The sequence below is a fragment of the Mchenga conophoros genome, linkage group LG6, assembly GCF_057382185.1.
Source record: "Mchenga conophoros isolate Kocher_MC1m ecotype Shallow Benthic linkage group LG6, M_conophoros_male_GT1.1, whole genome shotgun sequence".
Lineage (NCBI taxonomy): Eukaryota > Metazoa > Chordata > Actinopteri > Cichliformes > Cichlidae > Mchenga > Mchenga conophoros.
Window position 1 is genome coordinate 15,942,078 of NC_140531.1, and position 21,025 is coordinate 15,963,102.

General features: G+C 40.6%; 1 protein-coding gene across 11 annotated transcripts in view; it reads right to left on the minus strand.

Moving 5' to 3' along the window:
• Window positions 1–19,165, minus strand: part of fat1a (FAT atypical cadherin 1a) — an 80,660-nt gene extending 61,495 nt beyond the window's left edge. For 6 of the 11 annotated variants that reach the window (XR_014892697.1, XR_014892699.1, XR_014892695.1 and 3 more), the window contains exons 1-2: window positions 17,113–17,507; window positions 12,353–15,642 (exon numbers count right to left, since the gene is read on the minus strand). Coding sequence is in view for 6 of the 11 variants with exons in the window: in XM_085276444.1 (XP_085132570.1) it covers window positions 12,353–15,614 (3,262 nt within the window). In the remaining 5 variants the exon portion in view is untranslated. Of the gene's footprint in view, window positions 1–12,352; window positions 15,643–17,112; window positions 17,508–18,727 lie in introns of those variants that run through there. The other 5 variants (XM_085276443.1, XM_085276442.1, XM_085276441.1 and 2 more) reach the window with 2 other exon arrangements.
• Between the last annotated feature and the right edge of the window lie 1,860 nt (window positions 19,166–21,025).

The following is a 21,025-nucleotide window of genomic DNA, read 5'->3' on the forward strand; positions in this document are numbered from 1 at the left end:
ACACAAAAGAGCTTTGAGACATGTATGAGTTATACATGTTTACAACTGTTAATTGAAGAATGGCAGATCGACAGATTCTGCACTGTGAAAACGCTAACAGTGTATATGCTATGTAGCTAGTTTCGTGACACTGGGTTCATAAACAGTGCATCTCTTATGTTTTGAACAATGAACTGCTTGACTCAATAAATCCTCATGTGTTTTAATATGTTAACATGCCTGAAACAGAGTGGCAGTGTGAAAGTTCTTGCTGAAAATGCTAGCAGCAACATTTAAATGAGTGAATATACTTCAGAGCTTTTCATCCCCATCTGACTTCACAAGTTCTCAGTATGTACCGTAACAAAGGATAAGTTATTGTGTGAGCCTTTCAGTATGGGCAGGTGTCTCAGTTTGGGGGAGAGGACATGTGCTTGTGACTAAGTGTTAGTTTACTGGTGAAAAGAAATACAGATTATGGACCCTGTTTCCACCTGGCATTAACATATGTCCTGGGTTATCTCAAGTAGTTAGCTGTAAATATGTCAACTCCTTGTGAGATCTGACTTCCTAGGATTATACGCAATTAAACACGTAGCCCACATTATTTCTGTTTGCCAGCCCCATATGCCAGAGGCCCACATAGCTGAGCAGGCTAACAGAACTGACCTGTTTTCCACAATAACCTCAAATTTAAATCTACACCGACTCAATCTGTTCATATAATTCTCACGACCTGAACAAAATAAAACACACAGGTAGTCTACAGTCATTTAAAAGTGCTTTAAAATGACTTGTGCAATTAATACAATGAATGGTATCCAACTTTTTTTTGCCAGCGGTGGGCACATCAGGGTAGCGAGGTGAGTAGGTGGTCCTAAGTGTGACCCAGGACACATAATGCCCCTGGAAGAATGCAGCCAAGCGTGGCCAATAGCACCTCCGAAAGTGGCCTCAGAGACTGGATCTAAATGCATCTTTGACAACACCTGCTTAATACACCAACATATGACCGGACTCTCGAGTGCAACATGACCGCATTTACAAATAACGATTGTGTAACTAATTTTTCCATTTTCTTACTGCTTTTGCTTTCAATTTATTTTCCATTAGTTTTCACCATTAGTTTTTTGTAATGCAGTTCTTTGTGAGCATAATGCATCTTTTTAGATTACTCGCTTATAATCAAACAAATCACTTTACTCCAAACATTGTGAATTCCATTTAATAGCAGACACTTTGGTTAGTCACACAATGTAAATGCATCCTGAGGCTACATTGTGATATTTGTTCACCTTTCTGTTCCTTCATCAACATCAAACATTCTTAAGAACCGTAAATCCAAAACAAAGAGCACAGGGAATGAATCACTGCCTGCCAATAATGTTGCAACAGTAAATTATCTGGATATCTTGCACATGTGAACTCCCATTATTATCAACAAGCACCATATTTGAAGGGCAAAAGAATACCAGAATGTTTTTCAAACAATGGAAACCTTTATACCAGCAGCTATTTAAGTCTCTGTATTATTTGCAATAACCTTGATAACGTCAATGAGGATTTATCGTTCTTCTCTGATTCAGTTATATGAAGCTAATAAAAGTGAATCATGGCTGTATCATTATCAGGTTGGTTACTCATTTTGGACTACACTTCCTGGTGCTCCCGATAAGAAGCCTCCATATAATCATAAATGCAAATTTCAAAGGTTCAAACGGTTTGGTCGTTGCCGGATGCCCATCAAGATGTTGAGGCCAGAGCCTTGATCATTAATCCCCTCCCACATCTCACTAACACCACACTAATGTTGCTTTCTACTGAAAGCCTTCAATGTACACATTATAACTTAAAGTAAACATCACCCAGCGCTATGAAGTAGTTTAAATAGGCTCTCTCTGTGCTGCTGTTGCCTTTCTTCACACACAATGTGCTGGTGAAGTAAGTGTTACTGAGAGCAGACATATTTCTTACCTTGGGTAATATAAGATACCTCCAAATAGAGATAATACCCAAAATGACTTGTCACAAAAACTCTCAAATTTACCATGGGCGGGGAGTTTGGGGGTGTACAGCTAATTTATTCTCACGCCCCGCTTTACTTTAGCTTCCCTGCCTTTTCCTTCTGGGATCCTCTCTTGTCATTAGTCATCATTACAGCTCTCTCAGCTTAAGGCTTGTAATAAGAAGGGGTATTCAGGCAAGGGAAAATAGGTAGCTCCCAAAGCTGAGAATCCAGGCAAAGACAACTTTGGGCAGCAAATCTAGAATGCAAAGTAGATGAGCCCATTGTAGCATATATAATGACTTAAAGCTGACAACACAGAGGAGGGAAACTTTTTGAAAAATTAAACAATACCCTAAAAACAGATGTAAAATGATTATAATAAATTAGTACATAATTTATTAAAATACCATGAATGACTAATTTATAAGAGCACTAAAGCTCAGAAATGTCAATGCACCGCTACTTGAAGAAAACATGCAGGAAATTGCAAATGTTTGCCATAAATAAGAAATGCGAACACTTATGTGAGGCATCCTGAGCAGAAACGCCAAAGCATAGTGGGATGCATGCTTTAGACATCTGCTAAGGACAGTAATAGAAAGGAAAACATTACAAAGCAAATGTTAAAGAGTAAAATGAAAAAGAGGTTGGTGTGAGGAGAGGAGGTGTGGCAGAGGAAAGGTCATGTTTGCACATGCACATGAACATCAAAAGACAAAGCAGCAGAGAAAAGAACAGACAATTGGGAAAGTATGAGCCATCTTTTGTACTTGAGCCAAAGAGATGCCCATGGGTGATTGCCTATCTATACAAGTGGCAGACAAAAAAGTAACAGAGCAATTCCACTTTCACCCGGGTCATACATTTTGCTCCCAGATCTTCACCTTGTAGTTACCAGCAAACACAATCTAACATCATATTTAGAAGATAAACAAACTTTAAAGAGGATCCTGCAAGGGTTAGAGGCCACACTTTTACAGTTACTGCAACAGTAAACAGTTTTTCTTCGTATTTATTTAAAAAGAAAACTGACTAGGCTTGACCTTTAATTTCTGAAACAGCAGATAAAGAAAGTTCTCTGCTATGGCCTTGGGTGAAAAGCTTCAAACAAAGCACATGAAAAATGAATCTGAAGAATTTAGTCGCCACACCCATTCCATATACCTGACATACCCAGTAAGGCAGAAGTAAAACCTGCCCTTGGGCCACAAGAAAGAAAACAGACTGTGCAACAGCCTCTGCCAGATTTGCTTTCCGCTTTTTTTCCCCTTGCTCTTTTCTCTTCCCTCTGGCTTTGTTCTTCAAAGCTATCTGAGCACAGTGGCAGTGTGGTCGAGTGTTGAGACAGCCAAAAGACTTTCAGCTATCGAGACCAGCGGGTATTTTGTGTATCGAAATCACTGTTAAATCAACATCCTGTGCAGATACCCGATGAATCTATTCAATAAGAATTCTCTGAAAAGACAGAGTTAGCCACTGAATGAAGAGGGGAGTAATCTGCTTTGGAAAAGCTGTTGGAAACTGCTGATTTCTTCGCACATGTTTGACCTGACTCTTGTAGTTTGCATTTGACCATCAACGACCTGAAATGTTTGTTGTGAACAGCAAACAGGAACCACTTCCTCGTTTATTCTGCAGCTGAAAAGTCGGGGTTTGCTTTGAACTAGATACATTAATTTGTCTCACCTCTACCCCACATTCCTCAGCCTTCTCAGGCCTTGAGCTCCCAAGCTTACATAAACTTTCACAGTGCCCCCTACCCCCACCATCCCTTCTCTTTCCACAGTCCTGGCAAAATGCTTCAAATTCCACTACCTCCTTGTTGGGTCTAGAGTAATAAAAGAGTCCCAAACTAAGCTTTCTCTTGATATCAGATCATCCCAAAGTTCCCAGACATCTGTAGTCAAGATCTGTTTTAAGGATGCTAAGCCTTAATGCTAAAAATGCCTGAAATATGAAAAACGTCAAAGTTCTGTAAGTCAGAGTTTAGTTTGACTTATAGTTCATAGTTGTGGTTTACTAAAATTACCTATTCTATTATTACTGCATAGTAAGATGTAACCTATTACCTACTAAACTATTTTATCACAATTTTATCATGTATACTATAATAATACTAACTTTTCTTGCAGTTCATAGTTAAATTCAATAAGAAATAAGCGACTGTGGTTAAAACTTTGACATGCTAATCTTTCCAATAATTGCACACATAAAATACATTTACATAACATTGTTATAAGCAGACATGACTCACAAAGATTCTCAGTCATCATAATTGCGAAAGGTCTCACAGCTTATCAGGGTGTCACATCATCACATAAATAATATATGCTTTTTATCTCATTCAACATACCAGACAAACTAATACAACCTATTGAGGAACCGATTCATTTTACTTCATGCATCACTGAAGGTGCAATTACTTGTAGAACTCGAAAAATTCCTGCCCACAGCTGGCTTAAGGAGAAGTTTGTTAGACGGATATGGTTTTATATAGGAGACGGTATGACTTCAGAACTTCTTTAGACGTAAAAATAGAAAAAAAGAAAACATTGTCTAAAGAAAAATCATCAAGAAAACATGAAAATCATTCAGTTGTATGTTTAAGATGGGGAAAATCTTTTGATACTTTTGTTATATATCTGCAATATGTACCTGAATTGATTTTTCTCTTCCCATTTAAAAAAAATGTCTATTAATTCCAGCTGAGATAGCTTTTGGGATGTAGCAGATGATATAAAGCTTTCATTGTTAGTGGGAACATTGTTATTTCAAAGGCCTTTCAAAAAGACCTCAGAGCAATATTCCTTGATTCAATATCACAGTATTGTTTAGGATCAGCTACTATACCTACTAGCTATCTGCCTGTTCCTCTGATAACAATGACACCATCTCCATTCATTTCTATACATCACGAGGCTCTACATCTACATCTGTGGAGGTGTATTTATCTATTTCTACCCAGATTATCATTGTATATGCTATCACAGCAACTAGTTTCCCATATTTTCATTTTACATAACCTAACCTAAAAAGAAAAATCAGTGCCTTCTTATGGTTTTAACAACAACAAAGTTATGCCACTGTCTCCTTGCATTTCCTTCTAAATGTCTGGATCTTTAGCTTGGAACAACTCTGCAGTGATAATGGGAAATCTGAGAGAGACAATGTACTAATACTGCATGAACCAAGCCTTTATTTCCTTTCCTACAAGGCTCCCTGCCCTATTTGGATAGCTGTTAGAGTGAAACATGAGCACATCCTCCTATCCATATACCTTTTAACAGCCGCCCTTCACAAGGCTGCATCTGTGTGTTGGTAACTACACCTCAAAGAATGACTGATGATTCACGCCTGCAGCTCCTACAGTTATATATTTCTTCTCATTTCTGTGCTGGCAATCAATACAAAAATGATAGTCAGCACTATAATTATATGTAATAGTCAAATAAATTGTCAGACCAAAAAATGACCTTACAAACTTTATTGAGAATGTTAAAGTCCTGTTGTAAGCCCCAATTCCCTAAACTCAAGTATATCAATGGTCGGTAGGGCTGCACGATTTTGCATAAAATGAGAATCACGATTTTCTTGCTTAGAATTGAGATCACGATTCTCTCACGATTTTCTTTTCCAGTATAAATATTTATTGCACTTATTAACTGCACATCAACTTCGTAAGAGTTGAGACTGAACATAAAAACAATAAATAAACATAAAAACAACAAATGTCTCACGTTTTGTTGTTGCCGCAAAATGTTGTACTGCTTGAAATTCTGTCTCCACCGTTGCTTGACACTGCGTGTATAGAGCAGGTAGTGCAACAATAGAAAAATAGTTGCGGGACGGCACTGTGTAGCGTTTATCTAGGTTGTTGATCATTTTCCTAAATCCCTCGTTTTGCTCAGTGTTGATGGGAGCCATATCTTTGGTCAGGTGATAAGTGATAGCCTCCGTAATTTCTTTGTGCCTGCGGGAGTTCGACGGGTCTAGGGAAGCGCTGTATAAGGTTCCCGTTATTGATGTTTGGGTGGAGACCGGGACGGATTTTCTCCTGTCACTTTCTCGTCATCCCTGACGTGCTCTCCGTTGTTTTTTCCCTGCTAATTTTAGCATCACACGGCACAGCTTCTGTATCACGTGGTATAAGGCTCCGCCCTTGTCATTTGTTGAGCAGGAAGAGTGAGAGCTTGTTTTCATGCAGATCACGTCCCGGATCAAAATGCGGTACAATCGTCATCTTTTTTTTCCTTTTTTTAAAAATCGTTGTCATTTGGAAATGAGATCGCACATAAGTATGAATCGAGATCGCAATTTTCTAACGATTAATCGTGCAGCCCTAATGGTCGGTCTTGTCAGGTAGAATCAAATTGGCTATAAAGGCCTAAAACAGATACTAAAACTTAAAAAAGTCTAAGAGCATTTGAATAATTTAGCACAGCAAGCCTGATGCTGAAAATGTTCACATGTGTCTGCAGGAAGGATGCAAACGGCTTCAAAATATCGCTCGTTTTCGTAGTCCTTTATGCTTTACACTGATCTTTGGAACAGTGGTTGTGTTCAGCATCTGTGACTTTAAAGTAGCTATACCCATACAAGGAAATCCATTACTTTTTATTAAATTGAACAAATGCAATACTGGTGTTGTGCTGGACTTCAAAGTATACCATGGGGGCCACTATTTAAAGACAAAGTGAAAAATGTGAAAACTAAAATACATCAAAAGGTCTAAAGTAAAGATCTAATTCACGAGTCTTAGCGTGACATGAATAAACACACAATGAAGCATGTCCTGTGCGCAAGGCAGCTCAAGGTTTCTTTAAAAAGATTTAATGGACTGAGAGAACAACATACTTTTAACGAGGGAAAGTGTGTTTTTCATTTAGTAACCTACAATCAACTTTGTCCCGCTGCACATTCTTGGTCCCATCTCCAGAGTAACAGCACTCAAGCAAAGACTATTTGGGATCATGTGCCACTTAGCAGTCTAACTTTTATCTCAAACATATAGGCTTTAAAAAGTTTTTTTTTTAAAGGTGTGAGAGGGTAACAGTTTGCACTTTTAAAACTAAACTAGAAGCCAAAATCCAGAGCATAAACACGTACAAGAGTAGATCTTTTTATTCTGGTTAAGGACCTGTTTATTTTATCATGATGGAAAAAGAAGTGAAGCGCTGGCAACTTTTTGTGCTAATGGAACAGGACTTTGTCATTATGCATCAAACTGTTTCATTTGCCTTCACAAAGAACCCTTTCACAGTACAGGCTGCAAACAGCTTCAAGTGAAAGGGCAATGCATATTTTATCCAACAAGAAAGGGCAATGCATACATTATACAATCAGCATCTGCGCCTCATGTAGACTCAACACACTGCTTCGGTTAACTTGTACATTGCACAATTTAACTTCAAGCAGAGACACATCTTCCTTGGAGTAGATTTTCAAGGTAAGGCCTGTCTAGAGCTTCATCAAAGCCACCAAAGACACACTCTTCAATCACAGTTCCTTTTGGGTTATGGTTTGGTTTACTAACACATTGACAATGCACAAAAAAAGGCGTTATGTTTAAAGAAAGTTTAACTCTTACATGCCTGCATACAGTGACAGAGTCCACTTTAAATGAAAGGAGTAAAATATTTAAATTTTTGTTATTATTAACTATATTACCCTATCAAAATGTTCACTTCCATCTTCCATCTATATTCCCAAAATACATGGCCCAAAATACATACTACCACTAAAGACACTGGCTATCTACAGGAGATAAATAGTGATTATTATATAGGGTTCTTAGTATAGCTTTAACTATAGCCGTCTTAGCCTGTTGCAAGCATGTTCCTTTTCAATTATTTAGACTTGACCTGGTACATAATCCCTCCCTGCTGCATAAGCTATTAAAAAACAGAAAACTTTGCTGAACTAAAGTCATTGCCTCCGTTTTAACAAAAAGCAGGCACAAGAACAACTTCTTCGGCATACTGTCAATCAGTCTGGAGCCGGCTCTGAGTAAGAGTTCAGTAAATGTAAACATTAATTAAGCTAGCAGTCATCATTAAGCCGGGCAATGCCAAAGTTATGAAAATGCAGGGGTGTTTTTAAAACCCCCTGTTTTCCACAGGTAGCCTGTCGCTCCCAATGCCAGAATCAGTAGATCTATTCTGAAAGGTTACAATTTTCTCCGTATTAGACTAACTCAATTCAATTGTCTCAGGCTACTTTATTCACCCTGTTTGGTAACCTTTACCCTCCAGGGCCTAAGTTATCAGAAGTCAAAACGCCTACCATAACCCTGAGTTTTCAAAATAGCACAAATGTCACAGATGTCGACTTAGCGCTCACAGAAGTGACTGCAGATTCCAAAGTTGTGCTAGTCACTTCTTCCAAACTCTTACATTCAAACCATCATAAAGACTTTCACCAATAAATACTGAATCCCACAGCATGAGACTCAGTTACACAGTGGTTCATTAAAGGTGCTGGAAAAGGACTCCTGTGAAGATTGCTCATTACTCATTTACCTCTGTCTTTTCTGAAACTGCCTTCTTCTTCGATTGTTGCAGACAGAGGAAAAATAAGACGATTACTCACTGGCAATAAAAAAAAAACCCTTGCCTAGGTGTGTCAGGTTGAGTCAGGTGTGCTTGGAGGAGTGGAGACTTGCACAGGTTCATCAAGATAAGCATAGCTTTATTGCTAGTCTGTTTGAACTAGGACTGGAAGTTGACCTCATATGAATTTATATGTCTTTTCACCTCAACAGTATGTAACTGTTTCTACAGCTGCTTGTATGAAGATTATAATGATTGTTAGCCTTTCTTAAGGACAGAAGTGCCATCTAGGTTTGCTCTATAAAAGGCACAGGCTTATTTGGAAACTCATCAATTTGTGATGAGTGTGAAATTTGAAGAGGTATAATCCTAACAAATTCCTATGACACACACGCACTTCCCCAGTGGATTTCTCCACAGCCATATTATCAGCTGAGGAATTAAAGCTCAGGAGTGGCAGCCTCTCTTCAAATTGCTTTCAGTCTTTTTAGAGTACTAACTGCAAAGCCTTTTTAAAGACAAACCTGTAAAATACATAAAAAACTAAGTCACTGCATGAGCCATTTGCCACAAAATTGTAATACCAGCTGGCCTCTGGAGCCACAACATGTAAAACAGTAGCTAGCCACCTTTTTCAAGAAAACTCCAACAGCTGAAAACACTTCACGCAAGTCAAGCTGCCCGAGATTCACAGAATTTACAGAAAATGTAAAATTTTTGTGATACCGTTGTCAGGACGATAAATGTCTATATGTATATGAGATTTTGGTCATATCCCACAGCCCTAAAGCTGAGTTATTTTGCTCTTAGTCCTTTCTAGTTAAAAATCACGTCACTATCAGCAAAGTTTCCAGTTAAACTGATGAGCAATGGATTTGTTGTGCAGAATGGGAAAAGACCCAGGAATGAGCCTTCATGAGGGTATGTTTAAATTAAGATGGCACTCATCCAGTGACCACAGAGCTTTTAATAACACAGAGAATGTCTGGACAAACAGTTGCCATGGACTCCCTCAGTCCAACGGAAAGCAACCATAATAGAAGAAGACGACGTGGCTTGCATGGGAGGTTTCCTCCTACTTTGAGTTGATGTAAATGAGGACAAGATGGTGTTCAATAAACAGCAACAATGGACAGCTTTTTTTTTTTTACTTTATCTGTGCCTGAAACAAATAATTTGTTTGTTCCTTGGATGGTTTATGAATGTCACTCTCAAAGTCTCAATACATCCTTTGTTTGGATTTGTTAGATACTCCTACTCTTCAAGAGTCACTCACTGTCGACTAGCTCAACCACTACAGAGTGCTATGCTTTACACAGCAACACTATGTGACCCACATAACAGTCTTCCTGTGGATGTTACTATAAGAAAAAATCATTGGGTTTTACACATGTGGTGATGGAACGAGCAAAACAATGCAATGCAGATCAAGACTGTGATTGATGTACTCTTAACAAACACATGCCCAAGTTCAGCAACACAAGCATCAAGTAAAACGCAAAAACACTTCTGCCTTCACTACTTCCCACTGAGAAAAACAAATTTCAAAACTAGAGGTGTGCGGCTCCTGGCAGTTTTCCCCACACCACTTTTTCACTTGTTTTCTAATTTTAAACGATTTTAAAACAGCCTGGTTAAAATTCACAACATGCAGCTGCAGAAGAGTATATAGTGGGGACGCACCCGTGCTTATATTTTCCTTTTGGAGGCACAATATTTTAAACGCATATGGTAGCTTTAGCACACCACACCCTTCATCTAGTGAAATCATAGGAGCGGCATTACCACCTTGGCTCTATTTAGTTGTCTACTGACCTCAGATGTAATCCATAATAACAGGACCCAGCCCAGGACAATCCTATCATTGCACCTCCTGATAATCACTTAATATAGGCCTCAGGGATTAAGTAGAAGATCAAACCAGGCTCCCAGAATCTGTGCCCTACATGGGATTTTAAAGGCAGACGTAGACGCCAGTCACAGGTCTGCATGCGGCGCCATCAACAGTAATATTAGTAGTATCACAGTACTAAGGTGTAGGGCCTTTTCGGTGGGATGGATGGAGGGATTTCTTTCAGATTTGGCACAAAAACTGCCTTGGACTCAGCAATGAACAGATTAGATGCCAGCAGTTAAAGGTCAAGGTCACTGTGATCTCTGAAGTTTCAGAACATGACTCAACTCATGGACGCACAGTTTTAGATTTAAATTCAATGTACTGAAATGATTAAAAGCTGGTGGTTAAAAGTTGATGTTACCGTAACTTCACAAAAACTTTTTTTGCTATATTCAGAAAATTCATACAATAAATGTGATGAAATTCAATGCATATGTCGAACTGAATAATGATAAAGTGATGACATTTTACACCTAAAAAAAGTTTAAATCATATAAACGATCCTGCAAAATTCCCACAAAACTGCCTTTATATGACCATTATTACAATAGGAGAGGAGTAATTTGGATGTACTAATGACTGATGGCCTGATCATTGTGCAATGTTTTTTCTTACAGCATGAAATCACTAAACAAATGTCCAAGTAATTGGTATTAGAGAATGTATGCATGCTCATGAATGACTTTTCTTGCTATATTTGTTAAATATTCTCACAGACCGTACACTCTGGTGAAAAGCTGGTAAGGCATTAACCCATTTAAAATCCATGATATGCATCCAGATTCATTTAATATAGAAGTACCAAAACAGGAAGTAACTCAATGAAAACTCCTTCATGCATCCATGAAAGTGCACAGTCACTAGTTCAAGCTTTAAATATCCCAGCATCTGTCTTCATAAAGCAAAAATCTTATTAAAATGAGACATCCAACCACTACCTCAGAAACAATCGCAAACACAGCAACTGACAAACTGCCCTGAAGGTTGCATCCTTCATAACGGCTCATCTTCTCATGCTAAATTTACGAGGCAGACGAAGGTATTTCCCAACAGGTTCACTGTGGAGACTTCCTGTCAGCTCACTGAATACTTCACATATATCTAATTCTTACTAAACATTAACCTAAAGATATAAACCTCTTTCTCAACAGTAAAAGTCAGCAGCAGACTGATAGATCACGTTTCCAGCTTTCTTAAGAAACCTATAAACTTTTGAGGTTACATGTGCCAAGGAAAATCGCTGAATTATGCATTACGTTTCACTGCCTCATTTAATCATTAAATATGTAAAGTGCAGAGAGAAATGTAATTTCAAATGGGGATTTAAGTCACATTAAGCAAGTCAAAAATGTTGTTACTAACTTTTAAAAGGAATGCAGAGAAGCCAGGCACAAACATCCAACCCAGGTGATTGCTGTGTTTGGGGTAGGAACTCCAAGAATCCCAGACTGCTTATTTTGTGCTAATTTGAGTCAGCTGTTGGACTCATTCTGGGCAGCTGAGAGTGTATTAACATATTTTCTGCAGCATGATAGGAAATCCACAAGCAAATCCGTGCCATTGGTACTATACTGAAAATATATATGCTTAACATTTTAGATTTGGGTCAAACAGATTTGACCGTTTTCCAAATGCAACCCATTTTATTATGAATCCATGTGTGTTCCTTGTACACCAGCACCTACTTCTGAATGTCCACACAGGTCTAAGAGAGAGCTAGTCCATCTGTTCCTGCCATAAAATCTCCAAAAGAAGAAAAATGACTGAAAAAGGGAACTTCACCCGTCTCTTAGAAGACTCCCTTAGTTCATTATTCCACACAGTGGAACATGACTGAATAAACCGTAGCTGCATAATACTTTCCTTATGCAGGTCTTTCAACACAAGCTTCACATAGATCTAGCGAATAAAGAGACTCACCAGTTTCCTCATCAATGGAGAATACCCCCAGGCCAGACCCATCTCGGATGGAGTATCGAATCTCTCCATCTCGGCCTCTGTCTTCATCTTCAGCTGTTACACTCATCACTGAAGTCCCAATGACCGCATCCTCTTTTATAAATCCCTTTTCCACAAACGATCGGAACATAGGCCTGTAAAGATTCTCATTCACGTCCACCACGTCCACCTCGATAAAGCAGGTTGATGACAAAGATATGGGCTTCCCTTTGTCTTTAGCTTTTGCAGTAAGATTATACACCTGTTTTGTCTCATAATCTAGATTCTGAACAATTCGCAGCGCACCGCTGAGTTTGTCTACTTCGAAATTCCCGTCTCCATTATCAATAAGGCTGTATCGTACCTGACTGGAAGGCCCAATATCGGGGTCATGAGCCTCCAGCCACATGATTACTGTACCGATTGGAAGGTCCTCCCTCACTTTTACACGGTAATTAGGAGGGAAGAATTTGGGTGGATTATCATTCACATCTTCCAAGGTGATTTTGAGGGGAACTGTGGACACCAGCTGAGGCTCATTTCCTGCCTGGTCACGTGCCGCAATCTTCAAGACATAAAATGGATGGAGCTCGCGATCCAGTGGCTTTGTCACTGTCACCACACCGGTATTTTCATTGATTGCAAAATGATCTGTGCCTCCCAAAATTGAGTACTTGACGATTCCATTGTCACCTCGATCCTTATCTGTTGAATCCACCTGGATGATTTCAGTCCCAACAGGTGTACTCTCAGTTATTTCAACAGAATAAGATTCTTGCAAAAACTGGGGGCTATTGTCATTGGTGTCTAAGATTTTAACATCCAAGAGACGCGATGAGGATTTCTGTGGTATCCCGAGATCATAAACTGTAATGTTGAGGGTGTAGTGATCTGCTGTTTCCCGGTCAAGAGGAGAGTAAACCAAAAGCCAACCAGTTTCCATATCTACTATGAAGTGGCTTTCTGCATCTCCTCCTGAAATAACATACACTAGCTTCCCATTAAAGCCACTATCTGAGTCTGTGGCATTTAAATGGACAATCCGGGCCCCGACAGGGAGATCTTCTTTGACTTCAATAACACTTGGAAAAGACTCTGAGAACTGAGGAGTGTACCGGTTGACTGAGTGAAAGTCCATGAAGTTGTCATCCGGCTCATTCTGCGTGTGGATTTTGCTGCCCTGAAGCAGCTTTTCAGCCAGCATAGTAGCGACTCCGGTTTCCACGCACTTTAACTGGACGGGCTTGCGCGCCGTGATGACAGTTATGTTCATAATCATTGGCTGAGTCTCATGTTCGCCATCAGATGCAACGATTTGTAAACTATGAAACGAGACCTTAGCTGCCTCTCCCTCGCTCAGTGAGTGCTTCAGTGAAAGCATGCCAGAGTTTGGGTTCAGCTCAAACAGGTCAAGATCATTCCCAGCTTTAATATTGTACCGTACTAGCTGCAGTTCATCAGCATCAATGGCAGATGCTGTTGTTATCTGCTCTCCCACGCCATGATCTCTCGGCACAGTCACTTCACAGTCCACATTTTCAAACAAAGGCTTATTGTCATTCAGGTTGTTTAACGTTATAATGACTGATGCTTCCACCTCTCTCCGGAATGGGGATCCCCAGTCTGATGCTCTGACTTTAAGATTGTAAATCCTGGGCATGAGCTCATAATCTAGGACCTCCGAGGTACTGATGACACCAGAGAAGTAGTCAATGACAAACGGCTGAGGATTCACATTGGTAATGCTGTAGGTCACATAGCCATTCTCCCCTTTGTCTAGATCAGTGGCTTTAACAGTCACCACACTAGTCCCTATGGGTACATTCTCATCAACACTGGCTTTGTAAGATGTCTGCTGGAATTCAGGTGCATTGTTATTTACATCAATCACATCAACAATCACTTTGGTTGTTGCTTTTTTGTCACTTGTAATCACATCCAACTGAAATTGTGAGGAAATATCAGCATTGATTGGCCCTGCGGTGCTGATTAAGCCAGTATCTGGATTGATGGTGAATCTGTTCTTGTCAGATTTGTGCCTAAAAGCATATTTTAGTTGTGGATACTTTGGCACAGCTGTTACCATAGTGACAGGTGTGTGAAGGGGGGCGAATTCACTCAGATTGACTCTGTAAATGGCCTTTTCAAATACAGCAGGGCCCACTTTGAACTGTGGAGAAGTGACATGTACCAATTTAGCTGATGAAAATTGAGGGGGGCTGCCTTTGTCCTTTGCCTGTAAAGTGAGGTTGTATCCAAAAGGTTGGCTATCCCAGTCGACATCTTTGACTGCTTTTATTTTATACTCCCTGCTCCCGGGGTTGGTTCTTACAGCCTTGAACTGTTGAAGAGGGTCACCAGCCACAATGCTCAGTGATGCTATTTCTCCATTTGGTCCTTGATCTTTGTCCTCCACTGTCACAATGGCATAAGTGGGGTCATGGTCTGCATCAGAGGGGGCCAAGGTTACTGCAGTAATTACAGGTGCGTGCTCATTGGCCTGCTCCACCCTGACTGTAAGTCTGGCCATGCTACTGAAACCACTGCTCCCGTACAGCTTCATCCCTCTGTCCACGGCAAGGATCTCCAACTCGTACAGCTTCGTCTCAGAGTAATCTAGTTTGCCCGTCAGTGTCACCACACCGCTGGTTGGATGTACTGCAAACATGTCTGTCCATTCCCGGAAACTATAGTAGTATTCTCCATTTGTACCGATGTCTGCATCAGTTGCCGTGACTTTGGCCACGCTTGTGCGGATTGCCGTGTTCTCTGGCAGAGCGATGCTATAGGACGTGGGTGAGAAGAGAGGCCTGAGGTCATTGGTGTCCAGTACCTGTACCTTCACTCGAGTGCGACACTCCAAATTGGTGTTTCTCTCAGAAGCTTTAATAGTCAGCACGTAGTGGTCTTTAACCTCCCGGTTCAGAATGGCAGTGCTGCCTCCTTTGGTCCTTATTCGCAAAAAACTGAAATCTCCCAGCAGATAGTCCTCTGCTTTGAATAGGTTCTCATTGTCTCCAGAGATGATTTTGTACCGTATGTCCCACTCTGGGTCTGTGATAAAGATTCCCATTTTGGTGTGACTTTCTAAGTAAGTCTTAGCAGCAGAGTTCTCATATATGGTGGCATTGTAAAGAGAATGTGTGAACTGCATGGAGGTGGCCCTCGCCATCCTTTGGTTCCCTGCACAGCCACAGAGGAGCTGCTGGAGCAGCACAAGCAGTGGAACCCAGTGCTTCCCCATTATCGTACCGTGATCTTCACCGAACCACCTGAGAGGGAGAGAAAAAAAGGATTTTAGACCGATAATCCTGCAGAAACATTTCATTGGGATCCTACAATAACATTTAAGGGGAAGTTTTTATTTTCAACCATCAGTCTTCATCTAAGTAGGCTGGAAAACCGCTATAATGCTGAAAACAACATTATTTGTGGCACAATTTTTTTCCCAGACTCCTTTAAATATCATGACAAGTGATGATAAGTGTGACAAAGACTAAACAGGTTTCATGTGGAAATAAGATGAAGCAGATCAGTCAGTCAGGTGACAATGCCAGATGCCTTCCATGGGTCCCCTTCTGAACACGCAAATGTCACAAAACCTCCTCATAATGAGCTAAAGAAAAAAGAAAAAAGCTCGGGCTTCTTTGAAAACTGCAGTGCTATAATTTACATTTTTGGGTTGCACATTAGACATATAGAAATCTGATTATACTCATTAACATATTACTACACGAGCACTACGAACAATCTCGTAACTACAAAATGATGCTGGACTTTCACTCGTGCAGAAATGCAGCAAAAAAAAGATGATGATGGCAAAGGTGTGTGGTAAATAAAATAATCTCTGTATAATCTCGTCGAAGTACAATCAGAATTAAACTCGAAGGCCAGATGACTGAGAAAGTGCTTTCAAATTGCGCATTCATTCGTTTACAACTGCTTTACAACGTCCCCGGCTCCGTGTGGGAGTCCACAAAGACAAATAAAAAGCAAGACGCTGCTATGTGTGCGCACGTTGTAAAAAAACAAATATATATATATATATATATTTACTTTTGGCGTGACAAAACAGCCCCACTAGTTTAATTATTAATGTTTTATGCGGGGTTAATAAATGACAGGGTTTGAGCCCCAATCACCTTTAATCTAAAACTATAACCCGCAGGTACAAAAGAACCATCTGCTTGCAGACAACTGCTGCAAAAAAAAAAGAAACTGTAACTAAAACTTAAAATTCTGGCTCTTTTTTCCCCTTTTTCTTTACGATACAGAAGAGTATCCATTTGTTTAAATTCCGTTTCTCTGAATGCTCTCGGCAGCGAGCCGTTTTTCATTTTGAAAAAAAAAAAAAAGTTCAAATGTTTCAAAAAAAATGAGTTAGGTGCCTCGAGACTATTTCACGTCTAACCCCATCCCCCAACTACAGCCATTCACTTCGAAACGATGGCAGACGTGCACTTAGCAGAGATTTGCTGGGGGGTTAGTAGGAAAAAAGATACGTATTCCCAACACAAAACAGCACAAAGTGTGTGCGTACGTCATCAAAAACGACGTTCGACATTCACTTTGTATCGAAAAGTTCTCCAAAGAATCACCCAAAGTAGCCAGCGGTTGCTTTTCTTTCGCACCTCACAATAGCAGACCTAACTTTTTTTTTCCACGTTACAGAGATGCAGACGCTTAAACATCGCTGACCATCAAAAAAAGCCCACTGAGTAAAAACACAACAACTTACGTACCTCTTTTAATATTAAATTCGGAGATTTGGAGGTTTTGCATGTAGTTTATGTAGTCCAAATCTCGGCATGGTATTACGTGGACTTTTCTCCTCTCCGTTACCCCATCTGCCACCAGCAGGCAAGCTCACTCTTTTCCCTCACTGCTTTCCTTTCCTTTCTCTCCCACACTCCACTTGCCTGGTATCTCTCCGCGCTGCGCACGTCCGGATCTACTTACCGGGCTGGCAGCAGGATAGGACCTTTTCCGCTCTGAACCCGCGACCCTTTTGATTTGATTTGATTTAATGCGGTTCGCCTTGTATTCTCATATGAAATATTTCCAGAAAGGCTGAACCCTGGTCCTTTCCGCGGAATCGCTTTAATTTTCATTCAGCAGCTACCACTTCAGCCCCAAGGTAACCTGCCCCCCCTTTTTTGTAGTATTCTTATTCCTTTCAGCTAAAATTATTCAAAACTTTCCAACCCCCAAACGTTCACTTTCCACGGTGTTCTGATTGTGGCTACACGAGTAGAAAATCAAATCCCAGTATAATTATATAATTTATCCCAAATTGCTGTTTGGAAGCATTAAGGCTACTGGGCTCATGAGGTGTGAGTCCTAATGGATCCCACCCCCTCGTTTCTGTATTCTCCTTTTATTTACAGCAAGACAAATTAATGCCCCCCACCCCCTTTTTTTTCCTTTTTTTTTTTTTTTTTTTTTTTGAGGTGGGAGACATCCTTATAAAGGACCAAGCCTTATTAGGTTACAGGTTATTTTGTGCATGGCCTTCTGGCTAATGATTAACAAACAAATGTTTCATATTCACTTTCTGCTGTAGAATCTGACTTAGCCTTTATATCATAATCCAGCTGTCAGCGTAAGAATGTGGACAAACCTTATTTTGGTAATGAAATCTCAGTTCAGGTATTCCCAGATGATGACAAATGAGCTAATAAAACGTGCAAATGCAAAAAATATAAATAAATAATAATAATAATCCTCGCGTGTGTTATTGCATTTTAAACATCAGTTCTTGAGATGATCTTCTCATTACTCTCACTAGTGTTATTGTTTTTTTTAATATCCCTGGTACGGCTGGAAATAAAGTGGCCAGCAGTGCGTCCCGGGGTCTGTGTTTGGGCATTAGAGCAGGGTGACTGATAGTGTTGGTACACTGGCTACGAAGGCGCTGATCCTATCACCCCCACCCCCGCCACCACCACCCCTCTCATCATCACACACGTTGCTCCTCTCAGACCAAAGCTGCACTTTACGCACAGAGGAGTGTGGCTGCCATGCGATTGATGGCGCTGTCTCACTGCTCTTGCCCGGACTGCAGAGCTCCAGCTGGTGCGCCTGCAGGAAAAAAAAGCCTGTGCTGCATGGAGCTTGACAACTTGTCAACATGCAACCTACTTACTACTACTACCCAATGCGCGCGATTGTGAGCGTGCGTAATTGCGCGTTTGGTTCTTTTTTTGGCACAAGTCAGACAAAATACTCACTTTTTTAGCGCTTACTAAAAGAAAAGTGCTTTGAGTTCAGTCCAAAGTTTCAAGAGTCGCTTGAAAGAAAAAAAAATCAAATCAAACCATGTGCCATGCTCTTGAAATACGATTCGAGACTACTCACCAGACCAGCTTAACCAGCGCTGGTTGTCGTTCCCAAACTTCCCTTCACATAAATCTGTTCGTTTTTTTTTCCTTTTTTTCTTTCTAAATCTCGTTTGCGAGGATCTCTCAGATGAGGCGGGAGGGAGCTTCTGCTGATGGCAATCCGCTACTTTTCTCCTCTTCAGCTTATTCTCACAGTTTTATTGCCTTCAGCTCCGATATGCTCGGAGGCATCACACATGGTGGCTTATTGCAGGAGAAAAGAAAAGAAAAAAGCTATGGGCTATGGTTTGCCTCGCTGCTCCACTCCACAACGGTTCAGGTGCCGGCATGCTGCTGATGCCTTCAGGTGATATCGGGAAAAATCGCAATCTTATAGAAGAGCGCACGAGAAGAGAAATGACTGGCGATTTTCTTGCCTGCTGCTCTCCCCTTCGGAAAAGTAGCGGTACGAGCTAGACGAGAGTGGGGTGGGGGGATCACACACCAACAACAGCTGACGGTGAAAGTGATGTCTGTGTGATTCTCAGTTTGTTTGTTTTGGGCTCTGTGCTTATCTAGTTATTTGTTACGCACATAAATCCAACTTAGCGTAATGATTTAATTCAAATTGTCTGTTGCAGATTTCCTGATCGAGCACAGTTCCTTACAATAAAAAACAAACAAACATAGCATTTGAAGCATTTCCTCTGCGACAAATGCACTCTGAATTTGTTGGAGAGTTTTTCCAGTAAGGACATCAGCTCTCCGCGAGGGCACCCAGGACCTGACCTTGCCACCTTCAGCTCTGACGTCATGGACTCCTCTCCTATTCAGTGCATGCACAGCGGAGCGTTGCGGTGTTTATTCTGTCCACAGTGTGAGCGTCCACCTCCTCAGCTCGTCCTGTTTATTAATTGTGTTCTCGTGACCTTCGCGAACACGCGTTTAAAACGAGGCAAATGTCTCTGAACATGTGGTTAACAACTGAACTCGACACCATGCTGTGAAGTGGCTGCCAAAAAAAAAAAAAATGCCCGAGCAGAGAGCGGTCCAGCATGAGAATCTCTGCCTAATGTCCATTCAGCACCGGCTCATTAAAGTCGCATATGCCCACAGGCTGAGTAAACGAATGAGACCTATGGGCCTAGTGTGTGTCTGCCAGTGTACAGAGAGAAAGAGAGAGAATGGAGGAAAAAAGATTGAGATTTCTCCCCAAAGAGCAAGTGTCATCTGACTTCCTTCTGCTTGTCTTTCCTCTCTCTCCCCATCGGTTTTGTCTGAAACAATGTTGTGAAACAGCCCCATCTCGTTTAGCCTCCCCTCTCATCTGCCTGTAAAGCTTTAATTGAATTCAGGTCAGGTGATGTCCAGGCCTGGTTCCTCTGCTTTGATCTCACAAAACTGTTTGCAGTCCGGCTTGCTTGGGGGCAGGTATTCGTGCCTTATAGACCTTATAGATGCAGTGTTAGCACTGGTGGAGCTCTCTAACCCTTAACCCTAACAAAATAACAAACACATAGAGACTTTTAGATAAACTGGAAGTCAGTAGGCATGCAGGGAGGGGATTGTGCCTCTCCAGACACACAAACATCTTTGCAAACATAAGCAGAGTGAGGCGTTATGGGTAACTGGACGGTACAGATAGTATGCAGCAGAGGACACGCGCACCTGTGCTTCAAGGAAGTTGATCCGATTGTTCAGGTATTAGGAGCCTTGGGAAGTAAAAAATGAGACAAATGCAAATGTAAACATACGAATGTTTGAAAAAACAGCCACACAAAATTATGCGCAGCCCACACAAGTAAGCACATGAGTAGGCTAATGTAAGGGATTAACTTTTAAAACTGAGCAGATTATAGATTGAAGTTTTTTTAAAGGGTTGTTATCTCTGTAGCTGAAAGCTCTGTACAGCAGAGGTATGCTGTTTATTCTTTGCTAACTATATGTTTGACACATGCAGGAATGGGCTGCTGAAATCTCAAACTCCACACTTCCTCTCAAGACCACTTGAGGAACCAGTTTCAAAGAATCAATCTCCAACAATCTTCGTGATAAAATGCAGAAACAAACATGTTTACAGTGTGGTATATATAAAGGTTTTATCCTCTTTAGCTAATTTTCCTGTTCATGCAAACGATAGGACATTATTATGATTTATGACTAATTTATGTTGTATTAGATAGTATAGTATCCTAACCTGTGTCATAAATAGTGTGTCCTAGAATGTTTGCATCCATTCATCCATCTCGTTTTTATCCAATTTATGTTCCAATTCAGGCTTATAACAACTTTCAGAATTTTAATATGACACAAATATAAAAAGTGAACGTATCAA